At 33.6% G+C, this 17,161-nt stretch overlaps 1 protein-coding gene across 3 annotated transcripts; it reads left to right on the top strand.

Moving 5' to 3' along the window:
- Positions 1 to 524: 524 nt before the first annotated feature.
- Positions 525 to 11,149, top strand: LOC141457987 (odorant receptor 47a-like). 3 transcript variants are annotated; one of them, XM_074135422.1, is made up of 10 exons: positions 1,395 to 1,502; positions 1,579 to 1,720; positions 2,750 to 2,888; positions 3,254 to 3,446; positions 4,147 to 4,370; positions 4,567 to 4,666; positions 5,520 to 5,627; positions 5,917 to 6,072; positions 6,163 to 6,211; positions 6,484 to 11,149. In XM_074135422.1, exons 1-10 carry the CDS (start codon positions 1,479 to 1,481, stop codon positions 6,486 to 6,488), a joined length of 1,140 nt encoding a protein of 379 aa, XP_073991523.1. In that variant the 5' UTR covers positions 1,395 to 1,478; the 3' UTR covers positions 6,489 to 11,149. The 3 variants fall into 3 exon arrangements, with proteins under 3 accessions (XP_073991522.1, XP_073991523.1, XP_073991520.1); XM_074135421.1 differs by lacking the exon at positions 1,395 to 1,502 and adding an exon at positions 525 to 1,202 and having other exon boundaries at positions 6,163 to 11,149; XM_074135419.1 differs by having other exon boundaries at positions 6,163 to 11,149.
- Positions 11,150 to 17,161: the final 6,012 nt, after the last annotated feature.

The following is a 17,161-nucleotide window of genomic DNA, read 5'->3' as shown; positions in this document are numbered from 1 at the left end:
AAAAATTATGACTGAAATCGGCTATAGTTTTCTTCCATTTGGATTAATGAATCAGTCAAAATGATTATTAATAGCCTACTGTAAAAGAATACCGTTTACACCAATTGAACACTAAATGCTTTTGTCCTATGCACTAGTTTGTTTGATGTACATGTAGCTCAATGTGTACCCGATTTAGAACAAAGAATTAAAGTGGTATTTTAATCAAAAGCCGGAAATACCACTCAGTTGTTTGGGTATAAGTGACATATTTCCTTTATAATTTCTGCCACTGGGCCGAAGTCGTTTATTAAAGTTAAATCTGTGAAAATCGCTGACATCTATAAATAAAAGAATATCAAAACATTCCAGACAGATTGATAGAAAAGAAGATAGATTTAAAAAAAAAAAAATGACATTTTGACTGCTTGTGGTCAATAAAAAGTTAAACACCAACCAAACCTGCTGCCTAAATTACATACTATCTCGTTCAAAAAAGTAGTTATTGGCACTGGCCCTTGTTAACAATAATATATGTAATTACAAACAGTAACAATCACATATCAACTGGTGTATGGATTAGTTATATACCCAGTATTTCTCCAGCACAGTTTTGGAATGAGAGTAGAGAAAATAATGATAAGTTTGAAAAAAGCGGAGTTGAAGACTGGAATTAACGAACTGTTCTTAAAATATTCACGTAAGGAGAGAATGATATGCTATTAAGAAGGCTGTAGTATAAGGAAGTGATCAACTATTGCTTTGCCACTAAATAGTTGGCGATAGTTTGTGCACCGATCGGTAAACTAATAGTTGTCTAGTGTGTGTTCAGTTAACTTGCTATTTCGCCGCAATAACTTTTGTGTTTGTTTCTATAAGCTTTCGTGGTTTTCTTTTATTTAAACAAAATTTTGAAGTATAAAACTGACAAATTTTTTTCTTTTAAGTTGTGATTTAGAAAATTAAACTGCAAAGAAAAAGTTGCTTTTAGACAATCTCTTTAGTATTTCGTAGTGATAGTTTTCCAACGTTAATTCGCTATTAGTTATTAACGCTCAGTGAAAAAATAATGAGTTTTTCCTAAAGTTTTCTTAAGGTTAATATAAGTTGTATTAAAAACCAAGGTTGCTCAAACAAAAAGGATACTTTCTACTTTCAAGATATCGTTATTTTTTAAAGCGTTTTGGACATAACAAGATATGAAGAAACAGAAATTACCTGGGGTAAGTGTGGTTTTTTTTTCTGAATCAGTGAATAAGGCTAACCAACTGACATACTAAACCCGATAAGGGTCTGCTGGCGCAAACATTGCCCAGTTCGTAATCCTAAAAATGAGTTTTCTGGAATTATGATTGGTTATCAGATATTCTGTTCACTGTTAGATTGGGTAGAGAGAGAGGCTACAAAAGTGTTACAAATTATAACCTGAAATGACTGTGTCAAAATTCAAAACTCAAATCCAATGATACAAGCAAATACTAAGCAGTGCTTCAAAGAAAATGTTTTTGTCTGCTTACTTAACTGTACGAGTATAGTTGGCAATCAATTTTATTCCATTTTCTTTCTTCATTCTACTATTCCTTTTCCCTTTATTTCCAGACACCTGAAATGATGACACCGGTCCAGCGGGCCTATCATCAAATCAGATTCAGTGGGTTAATTCTAGAAAAAGATAATCCAAAGACCATATTTTTTGCAGTGTACCATATGTTTATGGTGAACTATGTAGGTCTAGCTTCAGGTAAGCTTATTATTTTTATAATGATCACTTTATCTATTATATAAATAAATGTAGTCGGTAGAAATAATTATAGATTTGCAATCTACTGTATTTGGAGGTTTTATGGTAAATTACGCCTCCCAAATATATTAGCTTCTGTCAGAGTCCCGAGAAAACTATACTGGTATATGAAATATATTCAGTAATGCAATAAATATGTTACACAATTATTATAGTACTATATTAGAGGACAGTATTGTTGAAAATGTAATAAAAAGTCATTAAAATTTAAAAAAAGACTAGGCAACAGAATTCCATAAGAACATAATGTAAATATTTGTGTCAACAAAATAATAGTAATAATTAGTATTTGTAATCAATAAATTTAATAAATTCTTATCATAAGACCGAGAGGTGAAAGGTTAACCGTACCGAAACTTTTCAAAATTGAAAATAAGTTCAAAATTGAAGTTTCGCAACGATGAGATCATAATAAAATATCTTACACTTTTATAGAATAAAATTCTCGACAATATAGTATAAGATCATTTGAAACAATGGTTTAGTTTGCGAGAAAACAGTAACTAAACTTTTTCAATTTCGCTTAAAATTTAAGTCCTAATATGTTACATTATTATATTCATTAGGTCATTATGAAATCATATGCACTTTTAGACTATAACCAAATGGCGAGTGTTGGTGGTAACTGGACAAGAATATCCAACGTAAAGTAGGATATAAAACTCTTGGTTTCCACTTTGATACTTGTTGTGCAGCATTCTTATTTTTCTTGGCTACATGGTAACTGCGGATCGGTCATTTCTGACGTTAGTTATTGTTAGTTCTTTAGAGGAGGCAGTAACCAATCAAAGTCTGATCTGAAATTAATTTTTCTACAAATTATTAAATTTATAATTTTTAACTCATCCGAACTTTGAATAAGCAAAAATTTCGTTTTAAAGTGTTTATTCAATTTTTTTTTAAATAAATATATTTTATAATGATGTTTTTGTGTTACTGATTTTTGACATTTTATAATTTTATTTTCAGGTGTAGATTTAATAAGAGGAAATCAAAGTTTAATAGATTTTGTACAGTCACTGGGATTAGCAATGATCTACATAAATAACATAGTTAAAGCTACAAATATATTGTTACATCAGAAGGAAATTAAAGAATTGTTTGCCAGGTAAATCATTATAAATAATTATAATAATGTGAAATTTAGAAGGAAAACCACTTCTTCTTTTAACCTGTATCTAACTTAACGTAATAAATTATAAATTACGGTCACATGGGGGAATAAAACTGCTTCCCTAAGGGAACCCCATCTGCGGAAGATATGGACCTTACATACTTTCTTTGTGAGCATCCACTGAATTCTCCAAAATAAATTCCATTGTCAATCCTTTCATTCCGAAATCCTTCGCCGAACAGTCAATGCAACCTATTACGTTTCCAACTATATCCTTCATCGCAACCTTAATGTACTTGAATTAATCTTGAAATATTTACTATCAAATATATACCTAATCAAAGAACTGTGTGTTACAGATTAGACAAAGCCAGCTTGGAAATTACACGTAACCAAGCGGAAAAACATATAGAACTTCGTCCGGAAAATCTACAAACAAAATTTATAGTGACTTACTCAAAATTGCTCATGTGGTTTCCACCATTTTCGTTTACTACCGGTTTACTTAGTGATTATCTGTCGGACTTCGTTAAACCTCACCTACCATTTCCGGTAAGTTAAATAGGATTTGAATTCTTCGACTAGAAGAAGTTGTATCACAATCAGTTCTCTCTGATTAGCCAGCCGACATCCCATTACTCTTAGGGCTTCAGTTTCTTTCTCACCCACCCAGCCATATCGTAAAACCTGGAACCCTTCCTGCGAGCATTGCAATCCTCTGATCAGTTATTGACACCTCAAAACTGGGAGAAAAAAAAGGTGAATCCAAGCCGAAACCTAACAGCAGTCTTTATTTTAAATATAAAATGAAATTGCGTGGCTTAAATCCTAGCAATGGAAAGAATTGGGAAGCTCCTGAAGATACTAGATATTCTTAGAAATCTTGCGAATTCTGAATGTCTGGAGCTAGGAGGATTCCAGAAGAATATTTGGCAGGCGTAAAATCTTAGTGCTAGAAGCCAATGCCCCTCTTCCTTACACTATATCTCCTCGCTAACCCCAGGACAACTCCGTTATCGAACAATTCTTTTCTAGGACGGAAAGCGTAAGACCAAGAAACACTCATACCAGTTTGGAGTCAAGTTCCCTACCCACCCTAGACATTACCTCTTTATCCTGGGTCTTCTTTTACTGAACCCTTGAATAGATTATTTTGGCTCCCTCTTAAGCTTGAAGCTATTTCTCTACAATTATTAAGGCAAGCTTCTAGATGAATTCAGTATTAAAAATTTTTAAATTTCTGTTCAAACAGTTGTGGATACCTTGGAGAATGACAACATTCTGGTCATACTTGGCTACCATGGTGTTTGATACAATGCTTTCAGTAACCACGAGCTACTACTACGTATCGTTCACTGCCTTACTGTTTACATTCACAACTGAGCTCACCGCCTGTTTACGGGTACTGCAGCATCGTCTGGAAACTAATGGACCAGCGGACAAGAATGTCTACATATATCACCATACGATTCTTGAGTAAGGGTTTATCATTTAAAGCTAAATAATCTATTAATGCATTGGTTACCCATAAATTCATAATTCTCGATAACTATTAACGTGCACAGGCCATAATATTGAGCTGAATCTTTCTGCATAATAGAGCTTAAGCAAAAGCTGATATCAAATATGAGCTTCCAGCACATCCGACTCTTATGACAATAAATTGTTTCAGACTGTTACAAGATTACAATAAAATATTTTCTGGACCTGTGTATTCAGAAATTTTAATATCAGCTTTACAACCTTGTGGCTTTCTCTACGCTTTTATTAAGGTCAGTTTGCATGCTGATTGTTTTTCAGAATTTAGTATTATCTTAAAAAAAAAATTTTCATTTGAACAGGATTCGAAAACAACAAGTCCCAATAATAAAATGAAACAAAGTAAAACCTATTTATCTGGGGTTTGCATCAAGATCTTTGTTTGCTCATGGTACAATTAGAAATCATTCGGGTACCCCAGCGCAACAATGGGACTAGCACTCGCGAGTGGTAGCACACTTTAGGGCAGTTTTGGTGGAGGGATTAGGGTTGTTACATGCCTCTCAAGTATTAATATTACAGTTCTGTGCTTCTTTTTCTTTCTTGGCATTACAGCCCAGCAAGGGCCCTAGCCTCCTCAATATTCAAATTGGGTTTCGAGTCTTATTCATCTGCTAACTCTCGATACAATGGAGGGCCATGGATTTAAAGGGTTTATTCCCTTTGCAGAAACCAAAGGGTACCTTCCCTTGAGTGTGTAGTGAATGTAGTGTAATAAGTATATTGTGTTCCTATTGTACAAGTGAAAGTGCATGGAGTACTGTGCTTGAAACCCGTGGGATTGCAACACCCAGGAAGATGTATGCAACAGCCACCCCTTGTGGAAATCTCTTACTTGTATTATTTCATCGAAGAACAAATTTAGTGCGAAAATGCCAAGTTTCAGCAAACTGTGATCAAATAGTTTCAGTAAATATCCATCACTGCATATTTTGATTTTTTCGGGAAATTGAATGTTTTTAGGCTACCTCGCCCAATAAGAACGAGAAACTACTGGTCTACGTTATTCTGCAAGAAAGTTTATTGAGTTGTCTTAGTGTGCATTGTAATTAGGAAATGATTCTTAACTTTTATTTTACGTTTTAGCTTCTGAAGCGACAGGATCCAGCAAGTGTAGATTTAGCCACTAAAGGTGTATTGACGGTTTTAACACCCTTTGTACCGTGCTCTTGTGGACAAACTATAAGTTCTCAGGTGAGTTAACGAGCTGAAGTTCTTTTCAGAAATTCAATTAAGTAGTAGTTTATATTTAGTTTACCCTAGTTAGTTTTTGTAGTTTACGCTCACTCCAAAGTTAGTGTTATGGCTAGCCATTAAACTCGTAAGATAGTAATTCTGCTTCCTAATTATTTGTTCGTGTTTATTATAGATGAATAGTTCTTAAATTTCCATTTCGTGGCTGTACTGATCGACATCAACTTCACCTATAGTTAACAACCAACTACAACAGTTCTTTGAAAATCTTTTACGTCTTGGTTTTTAGATTGAACGACTACACGCCAGCGCTTACATGGGCAAGTGGTATGAAGAGAAACCAAAAGTGAGGAGGGACTTGCTTACTATGCTGACAGTGACAACACGACAGGCTGATATGAATTACAGGAAATTTATATCCTACAACTTTGTCTGCTATGCTACGGTAATATATTTTAATAAAATACTTTTATCACTCAATAAGTTTTCTTATTGTTCAGCAACTGCAGGTAATAGTTTTTTCTTTGTTTTACAGGTAATCCAAGGAATATACTCTTATCTGATGATGATCATACAGATCGGAGGTGATTAAGGCTCTTTTTGTTCTCATTTATTTTTAATTAATTATTGTAATTTGCTTGGTCATAATTCCATATTAACATATTAAAATGTATGGTTTGTATTAGCCTATTTTATATTGACATCTTGGGATAGCAGTCGCTTACATTATCGCAGAAGTTTTATTCAATAATCATTTTGTTTCCAATAATCGTCGGAACAAATTTGTCTAAAAATATCACATAAAGTGAAAAATCCATTGAATAAAATAATACTAAACCGTAAATGATTTTTTTAGAATAATACTATAGATGCCATAAAATGTCTTAAATTGAAAAAATCCTAGAAAAATGTTTCAAAGAAAAGTTTGTGGGCGACCTTGAGGACAGTTTAATCGTTGAAACCATATTCAAGAAAATCGCAAATATGAAACTGATTGTTCATTGGTTTTTTGTATAATTGTGATTATAATTTATTATTGGTTTGTTTTTTTATGAAAAACTGTTTTACTTGTTTATTCAATCTTTACTTTTTATTCGTTTATTTATTATTTATTTGATTAGTTATCTATTTCTTTATTTATTATTTGAGCATTGATGTTCTATGAATAAAACACTGGTTCGTAGAAATGAAAGATGATGCCTTCTTTGCAAATAACATGAACGCACTGACTCCAGCAACTAGTGATGGGCTATTTGAGCGGACTCGTTCCATTGAAAGGAGTCCGATGGTGGAACGAGTTGATTCAAATCCCTATTTTTAAAAAAAGTGATTCCGCCCCGCCCCAAAAAATTTAGGCAAATAAAAATGAGGCAGCAGAAGGTTTGGAACGATTAAACATAAGAACAAATGTCACGCAATTTATTATATTATTATATCATTAAATGTTAGCTTTCCCAGTTAATAACAAAACTATATTTCTTTAACACACATTGAGTACTATCCCTAATTTCCAATTGCTCTGATAAATATAAAATTAACAACGTAATACAAAAATTAACACAAAAATAGGCTAGTCAAATATAAATTAAAGCAATGCAGTTTTGTCATTATCTAGCTTGACCACTAGAAGACTGGAGTTAACTTACTTCAAGAGTATTCAAGGTAGAGAAACGGAAATGGGTAGGAAATTATTCCATAAAAATTCTAACCCTTCAAAATTATAATTACTCATAATATTTATTTACTAAGAATTGAATATCAAGCTTTTAAAATATTATCTTATTGTTTTACAAAAAGAAAAAGCTGTGTGCTTAATCTTAAACTTAGCGCTGGACACTTACTCTCATCTTCATTGGCGTAAGTTTGAACGTGTACATGTCAGTTAGACGGTCAAAGTAAAACTGGGCCAAAATTTAGTATTACCTAACTGGTTTACTTAGTGTAGTATCCCTCCCACTCTATCACCTATTTCACAAACATTCATCGATTAAAAATATTTTTTAGTTAAATATTCGTTTCATTGGAATACAAAAAACATTATAACGCTTTCTTAAGATGATTTGAATTTTTAAAATTTGTTTTTGTCCATTACTCTTATAAAATACGAAGAATTTCAAATAAAATATAATATACAAACACAGAATGATCTAGTGTGCAGGTGGAGTCAGTCGTAGTTACCATGACAACGGAACCGTTAAACGACTCCGGCCCATCTCTAGCATTTTCATTGGTTAAATCCACTGGAGTTGGTGGAGTCGAATCCGGAGTGATTTAAATCCTTTTGAAACCGGACTCGTTCCATTTTTTCGTTCACTGAATCTAGCCAATAGAAATTGCTGGAGCTGGAACCGGAGTTGTTTAACGGTTCCATTGCTATGGTAACGAGGACTGACTCCACCTGCACACTAGATCATTGTGTTTGTATATTATATTTTATTTGAAATTCTTCGTATTTTATAAGAGTAATGGACAAAAACAAATTTTAAAAATTAAAATCATCTTAAGAAAGCGTTATAATGTTTTTTGTATTCAAATAAAACGAATATTTAACTAAAAATTATTTCCAATCGATGAATGTTTGTGAAATTGGTGATAGAGTGGGAGGGATACTGCAGTAAGTAAACCAATTAGGTAATACTAAATTTTGGCTCAGTGTTACTTTGACTGTCTCACGGTCATGTACACGGTTAAACTTACCCAATGAAGATAAGAATAAGAGTGTCCAGCGCTATGTTAAAGATTAAGCACACAGCTTTTTCTTTTCGTAAGATAATGAGATAATATTTTTAAAGCTTGATATACAAGTCCTAGTAAATAAATATTTCTTTATTTATGAGTAATTATCATTTTGCTTGAAGGGTTAGATTTTTTTTTATGGGAATAATTTCCTACCCATTTCCGTTTCTCTATCTTGGATCCTCTTGAAGCACATTAACTCCATTCTTCCAGTGGTCAAGCTAGATAATGACTAAACAGCATTGCTTTAATTTTTATAATTGACTAGTCTATTTTTATGTTAATTTTTGTGTTACGTTGTTAATTTTATATTTATCAGTGCAATTGGAAATTAGGGATAGTACTCAATGTGTGTTAAAGAAATATAGTTTTGTTATTAACTGGGAAAGCTAACATTTAATGATATTTTTTAATAAATTGCGTGACAATGTTACTAATGCATAGGGTAAGTACAGAGACCGGAATCGGTGAACGAGTTGTTGGAATCGATTCCAACCCTGGAACTGATTCAAATCCAACGAGTCCAAAGACGGACTCGTTCTGCCCATCACTACCAGCAACTACTGTCCTGTTGGTAGCGCTAGTGTCGATTATCACTTTATTTATTCTTAACAATCAAAAATACAATTTAATAGAATTTGATAAACACAATTTATGTCTTAACAGCTGTTTATTTATTATTACTTTGATTTATTTTGTTTATATATTTATTCTTAGTTGTAATTAAATGATTTTCCAAAATTATTGGACTACTGCACTTAAAGAAATTCTTGTTATCTAAATTCCATCTGCACTGCAAATTAAATATTTTCCTAAAAATCTGAATTTGAAGAAAACTTTTTACGACGAAAGAATATACATAGTTATATAGTAAATTCTGTGATTGTTTAACAGCAGAGTTCATAGTCACATTTACTAAATTTTGTAAACAAACGAGAAGGTCGAAATGCAAATAATTGAAGTGGTACTTTAATATATGTAGGAGTTGGTGGATATGCATAAGTATTATACAGTAGGCAAAAAAAGTATTTGCACACCCTGTTATTTTAAGGTTTTATATCAAATAAATTTCACTTTTTTACCCAAATTACATTTATTTAACTTCTTAAATCAAACACTATAAGATGATAAATATAAATATGCAAAAGAGTCAAATAAATTAAGCATAAACAACATAATGTTATTTTATACTGCAAAAAAAGTATTTGCATACCTAGTTAAACATTTCAAAAAATAGTTTGGTTGACCCATAACCAAACATAGCATTGTCCTTAATATTTAGTGTGCATCCCTTTAGCTTCAATTACGGCTTGTAACTGCCTTGGCATTGATTCAACTAAATTTCTTGTCACCTCACCCAATAATTGTTCCAGGAATCAACTAACACCTGTCTTAAGTGCTCTTTGCTTGTAATAGAGGTCTGGCGGACTTTCCTTTCCAGAATATGCCACAGATTTTCAATTGGGTTGAGGAATGGTGATTGAGGTGGGGTCAGTAATCTTCTTGGGGCATTATAAAGAAGCCATCCAGGTTATCCTGGTGGAAATGAAAATCGTTCTCCAAACCTAATTTTACAGCACTTGCCTTCAAGTTGCCCCGCGACACCTTCACATAAGACCGAGCTGTCATTATGCCCTCAGTAACTTCTAAATTACCCACCCCATAGTAGGCCATACAGCCCCAAACCAAGATATTTCCTCCTCCATGCTTATCCGTTTTTAATATATTTTTTGTATTCAAACCAGTTTTATTTCTTCTCCAGATTTTTTATTACATTTTGTGGTTTAAAAAGCTCAAAGTTGCTTTCATTAGAAAAAATAACTTTTTTTCCAAAATTCAACAGAATTTTTAACAAATTCTTTGGCGAACTCAAGACGTTTCTTCCTATTAACCTCACTAATATATGGCTTTTTTAAGGGTCGCCTGCCTCGTATACCTTTATTGTGAAGGACGTTTCTTATTGTTTGAGGTGTAACCGTCTTTCCTGAACAAGACGCCAGGTCATGCGCAGGTTTTTGAGCGCTGTGAGTTGGTTTTCTCAGTGCGTCTTTGACGACCTTCCTCCTCTCCCGTTCATTTAAGGCTCTTGGTCGACCTGTTCATTGCTTATTTTCTGCTGTTCCTCTTTTAATGACTGTTGAAAACGATAAATTTACTTTATTTCCGATTTCTCTATAACCGTTTCTAGCACTTCCTGTCTCACACTCACAGGAATTTCTCCAGATTTTGGAGCCGTCTCAAACGCAATAGTTGAAAGCACAATTAAAAATAATGAATCTAGTAAGGGGAGTATAGACAGTACTAAAGGTCACGTTAATCCTCTTTCGTTTGTTAGGGCATTTGTTTTATTTACATGTCAAGAGATCCCAAATACAGCTGTGCAAATACTTTTTTTGCAGTATAAAATAACATTATGTTCTTTATACTTAATTTATTTGACTCTTTTGCATATTTATATTTATCATCTTATAGTGTTTGATTTAAGAAGTTAAATAAATGTAATTTGGGTAAAAAAGTGAAATTTATTTGATATAAAACCTCAAAATAACAGGGTGTGCAAATACTTTTTTTGCCTACTGTATGTCATTTTAGGATATGCTTTTCCAAAATTTATGAATTTTGTTTATTTTCAATGTAATGTTTTTTTATGTCTGAGCTTACTTTATATGTTTTCTTTTATTGTGTTAAATCAAATCAACAAAAAATGTAAACATCACTAAATATTTGTAGCAATTAACTTGTAGTAATGTCACCTGTAATAATAGTAAATGAATTAAATTATTGTGCGCTAGTATTTTTGTTTTACTATCTAATAAATCCTCACCTCTAAGTTATAGAGCATCTAAAACCTGAAGAAATAGTTTTGCTTTGTTTGAGATGAAATTGATTGATTGAGAAGAAAGCCTTAAATAAATGTAGAGTCAAGTAAGAAAAGATAAGTGATGTAATAAACTAGATTGCTTATTATTATCCCTTATCGATCATTAAATTTTGGAAATATTTTGAGAACTGAAAACAACTATAACAGGAAAGGAAAATACAAAAAGCAAGATAAGACTAGATTAAAACAGAATATAAGTATTGATTCCCAAGTACTGTATTCATGAGGCTTATTGTGCCGTGTGTTTAGTTTACTAAACTAAAATTTTCCGTGAGTCTATATTTGGGCTAAAGTCTAAAGGCCAAAACATTCTTCTGGCAAAATATTGCAGAGCAATCAGATAAGATACCAGGGTGCAACTCAACTTATTCCTGCTGCTAGCTGTACATAGTACAGTTTGAGCGTTTACTACGTCTAAAGACAGATTCCCATAGTTCTTCGTCTACCTTCTTAAACAACCCTTTCTTCCGATGCACTGCCTTCCGGGTCTGTATTGAGCGAGTCCACAGCCTCATCCCGTTTTTTTTTAGTCCCTCTTTAACAGTCCATTCAGAGATGTATTACGCACGAAAAGCTAGGAGATTGCGCCTTTACCAGAGGTAACAAGACAATGGAACACTCTGGAGGGACGAAACTGCTAACTGTAATGGGAGTTGCAGCTCGTTTTACTGAGTTTCACTGAGCGGCTTTCACATTAGGGTCATTTAGCCTTTTTACAAGTACATGCTCTTGCTGAGAAAGTTGGGACTCTAATAATTATTCCCAGATTGCCTCTATTGCCTCTGTAAACGTATATAAGACCATCTTTACAACTAAAGAGTTTCCATCTTTTAAACATAATGAGAATATCTTTAAAAAATAAAAAGTTATTCATAGAATTATGATCCTGAAGTAGCTCTCTTTTTTGCTGAATCCTTGGGTAGGGGTTGAATGTTCTTACATCCAAGCAAACGAAGAGACGACCATATTGCTGACAACTTGGTACAAACAATATTATATACAAACAGCCATTATATACAAACACCAATTGTATATAATGGCTACTATACTACAGTGAATGGCTTAATTATCTTTCAGCTTAATCATTTGTTGACTGCGTTCTAAACATAATTCTCTTTATGAATCAAATGGACGTAAATTTAAATTAAATTAAATTCCGACGGGCTGCTACGGCTTAGAGGATTCGTTGTGGCATTCCCTTCTGGGAACATCCTTTCCAATTTTCTCTGTTTGATTAGAATTCAAGAGTTAAGAGGGGTACTCCTGAGAAAAGCCGCAAGTTTTTTCCCTTAAAGAGCCGAACTCTAAGCCATACTTGCCATTCACTTTGACAGGAAATACTCTATTTGTTTGTTGCTGTTTCCTCCTCTTCCTGTCAAACAACCGGATGCCGCCAGTAACGGAAAGAAACCATCCAAGCAGTTTCCCACAGCCTTCAATTAACGTAAGATTTATCAGACAATAAAGATGTCTGGGTGTTTGATGAAATTTCAAGTCAAGAGTTCTTTTTCTGTTACAACTCAGTTGCGCTAGTTGCTTTGTAACCAGCTCTCATACAGAGAGTTCGGTTATCAATTTTCTTACGAGATATACAAATATTACAGGTACTGACGCTGTAAAAACTGTTTACTTAGCCTGTCGTGACCTTTTATGAAACCAACGATTGCCTTAATTAAAGGCCCCCTAGAATTGTTGGAGTAATGCTGCAGTAAATTCTCGCAAGTTGCTAATGAAGTATTTTTGTCACCTGCTTCTAGCCTAAGATTTTTATCGACCATTGTTCTTTATTGCATATTTATGATCCTACACTATTGCTATATTTTACTATGCTGTATATGCCTATGGTCTGATGAGGGTACCATGAGAAAGAACCCTCTCGGGCCATGCAGGCAGCCAATTCCATTGCGCTTTTATGCTGACAGACTGAACACCTAGGCAATATATACCAACACTCATCAGAATGTACATCCAGACTGCATCCACTGCCTTGAATTAACTTCGTACATCTTGGTGGCCAACACAACCATCTACATGTATGAGAAAATTACGAGTAATAATAATAATAGAGTTTATTGCCAAAATGTTCTTATAAACACAAAAATAAGTAAAAAGATAAAAAACGAAATAAACAATCAAATTCCTTATAAAAATAAAAAGAATAAAAAAAAACTCTTAATGGCAATGGAAATATCCGTCTGCCGAGTTGCATTTTTACAAAAGAGAAATTTATTTATTCACTCTTCCTTTCTCTTTTTCTCCTCTTCATCTTATACAATCAAATAACCCTCCTGCAGCTAAAAAATAATATAAAAATTGAAAAAACAAATCAAAAAACAAAGATCAATAATTAAACTCGTCAACAAGTGCCTTCCTATATTGCAATGCCTCTTTTAAGTAATTAATCAAATTCTGCCAGTTGTCTCCATTCAAAATAAAACAGACCTCATCTGTGGATAGGATTCTTTTTTTTAAATAATGTACTCTGTAAGGCGCCAAAATCGGGCAAACTCCAATAAAATGTACAATATTTTCCACCTCATTTAAATTACATAAGGCACAAGTTTGGGAGGCTCCCGGATCAAACGGTCTGTAATTTAAATTTAGCGATTCTGACCTTGCTTTCAAAATCAACAGTGCATCCTCAAACTTTTCGCTATAGAGGTAATTGCATCTGTCATACACCAGCTTCGGGTAAACAATGTGGTGTTGTCCCTGTCTCGCCCTGGATATAGCATTCAATCGCTCATTTTCGCTTATACGTTGTAAAAGAAGTGCCAAATTACCTTTCCAAGTTTCTGTGTTTTCTATTTGAAATAGTGGCACTTGCAGCTGTATACACAGATTTTCCCAGTCTCGCCACCATAACATTTTATTAGATAAAATTCTATGGGCTATTAATTTTGGTAATCTGTTATCAGACATTTTTATTGCTTTTAAAACATATTTTATCTGGAGTCCTAATGTATACACATACATGCTGTTCAAGCCCGTTTCTAACTCGATTATATAATTTGCAGTATTTTTCGGCAGCCTAAACAACTTTTTCACAAAAAACCGTTGCAATTTTTCAACTATGTCATATTTTTTAAATCCCCAAACCTGGGCTGCATATGTCATAATCGAGCGGGAAGTTGCATAAAAAACCTTTAATTTAGCATTAATAGGGGTATCACAATTATTAATTAATTTTGCCCAAGTACAGTTGATGGCGAATTTAGACAAACGCAATCTATCGCTAAGGTGAGGCTCAAAGGAGAGAGACGGTGTAAGGCAGACTCCTAGATAGCTGTATCTGTTAACTATTTCTATGTTTTCTCCTTCTAAATTCCATTTTTCATTGACAGCGTGTCTTCCTCCCTTCTTTCTAGCAATCATTATCTTGGACTTTGCTAAATTCACTCTGAGCCCCCACGATCTGCAATAACTACCCAGGGCGTCTATCATCCTTTGCAACACATCTGGCCTATCAGCCATCAGCACCACATCGTCTGCATACAATAGCAAACGGATATTCCAACCCCCTAGATATATACCTCCACCGACTTCATGATGCAGGTCATTCAGATAAATGGAGAAAAGCACCGGCGACAATAAACAGCCCTGCTTTACGCCCGACGATGTAGGAAAAAATTCTGACATGCCCTGTTCACCCCATACCGCCGCACTGGACTCTTCATATAGGTTTCTAATGATGTTCACAAACTTATTTGACAGACCTAGCATAGTTAACTTGTAAAATAACAAATTCCTCGGTATCGAATCGAAGGCAGCTTTGAGATCTACAAAAAATAGATAGATTTTCTTTACATTATCTTCTTCAAACTTCAATTGTATTAAGTTGACCAAATTAAAAATATTATCGATCGTACCGTAGCCAGCTCGAAATCCTGCCTGGAATTCATTAATTACTTTATGAGTATCCAACCACTGCCAGAGTCTGTTCAACAGAAGTCCAGAAAATATTTTAGCTTCCACATCAATAAAAGAGATCCCTCTATAGTTAGTGACTTGTTTGGTGTCTCCTTTTTTATGTAGGGGAAATATTAGGGCTTCTCTGAAATTCGGTGGCACTTGCGAGCTGTCGTAGATTCTGTTGAATGCCCGCAGCAAAATCTGTAAAAAATTATCAGATGCATTTTTAAAAAATTCATAAGACACTCTGTTCAATCCGGGAGCCTTACCATTCTTCGCCTTATCCAGCACACACTGTAACTCAAGCCTGTTAAATTCATTATCCAGGATGGGGTCGGAGACAAATGGCTCTGCATATATAATTATCGGCGCTTCCGCAGCAGGGTTATGCAACTCTTCGAAAAAAGATCTAAACTCATTTACACTTAGCCCCGAATTACACAAAAAATTTTGTTTTTTGAATATTCTTATTGCATTCCAAAACTGTTTTGGGTCTTTAGCCCCTTTTACTTTTACAATTAACAAATTAAGGAAGTTTTCCTTTTTACGATTACACAGCTGCTTATAATTCATAATACACTTTACATAAATATTCTTTATCGCCATAGAACTGGTTTTTCTGAATAGGTTTAATAGCTTAAATGCTCTTTTTCTTTCATTTACACATTCCCAATCAAACCATTCCTGTTTTTTGACTAACGGTTTCCAAGCTTTTTGCCTAGTTGCTACTTTATGAACTACACCAATTAAATTATTAATAGTATCTATAGGTTTATCTTCTAAATTTTTAATTTTATTTAACTCAGTATCCAACTTATTTTTATACTTTAAATCATTACTATTCCAGATTAATTTTGGTAGAAGCGGGAGTGTTACAATTTCATTTACATTAGAGTTTAACAGATTCAATGTCAATAAGATAGGGCAATGATCCGAATACATTTCGGGTAGCACAACAAAATCATCTATCATTGATAAAACTGAGAAGCTGACACAACATAAATCGTTTACAGATGTACCCATGGCACCAATAAAGGTGAACTCACCTTGTGGGTCACTTTTCGACCTACCATTTAGAATAATCAAATTATTATCATCGCAAAAATCTAGCAACTGTTTACCTTTACTATTTAAACATTTATCCTTAGATTTACGTTTTTCCGAAATATTAAAATTATGATAGGAGAGGTCCGATTGAATAACTTGCTCATCTGAGATTCTTGCATTACAGTCACCTATCACTATACTATTCACGTTAGTTATTTCATTCAATAAACTAGTTAACTGATCAAAATCATTATTCCAGCTATTAACATTGATGTATACCGGCACCAAATAAATTTCAGAATTACCATTTTGCCTAATTTTAATAATAACATTTGTATTAACATTACAAAAACTACAAAGCTTAGACACCGCTCTATTCTTTTTATACCCAATAATTGTTCCCCCTATAGCTCTACCGAAATTGAAATGCCTCAAAGCGGGTTTAAAGAAAATATGAAATTCCTTAAATAAATATTCAAATGCTACACTATCTTTATCTTCCAAATGAGTTTCCGACAACAGTATTACATCAAACTTCCTTACAAACTCAAAAAACAAATGGTTATCTTTTTTACCTTTCATCCCAGCGATATTGTATGAGAGAATAGTTAACTTAACATTATCACCTTCACTGCACTTATTTTTATTTACATAGTATTCACTAGACACTTTTCCACAATTCCCAACTTGTTTCCCTTGTTGATCCATGCTATGTTCCCTTTCTCGACAGACTGATATTTTTCATTTTAAGAAATTCGTAGAAGGTTCAACTCTGCTCTGCTTATACTGTTTATCCACCTCCAGTATTTTTTTCAGGTTTCTTTCCACATCTTCCGTGAAACTGTTTCCAATTAGTTGCTTGAGAATAATGGAGCCGTCTTTTCCCTCACATAACAAACCTTCTTCTACATCCCAGCCAAATCTTTTATCTTTGAAAACAAAGCACGTGTCTCTCATT

This window comes from Rhodnius prolixus, unplaced genomic scaffold, assembly GCF_049639745.1.
Source record: "Rhodnius prolixus isolate KJV_2025 unplaced genomic scaffold, Rpr scaffold_5, whole genome shotgun sequence".
Classification (NCBI taxonomy): Eukaryota; Metazoa; Arthropoda; class Insecta; order Hemiptera; family Reduviidae; genus Rhodnius; species Rhodnius prolixus.
The sequence above is the reverse complement of the archived record's forward strand: the minus strand, read 5'-3'. Positions and strand labels throughout refer to the sequence as shown.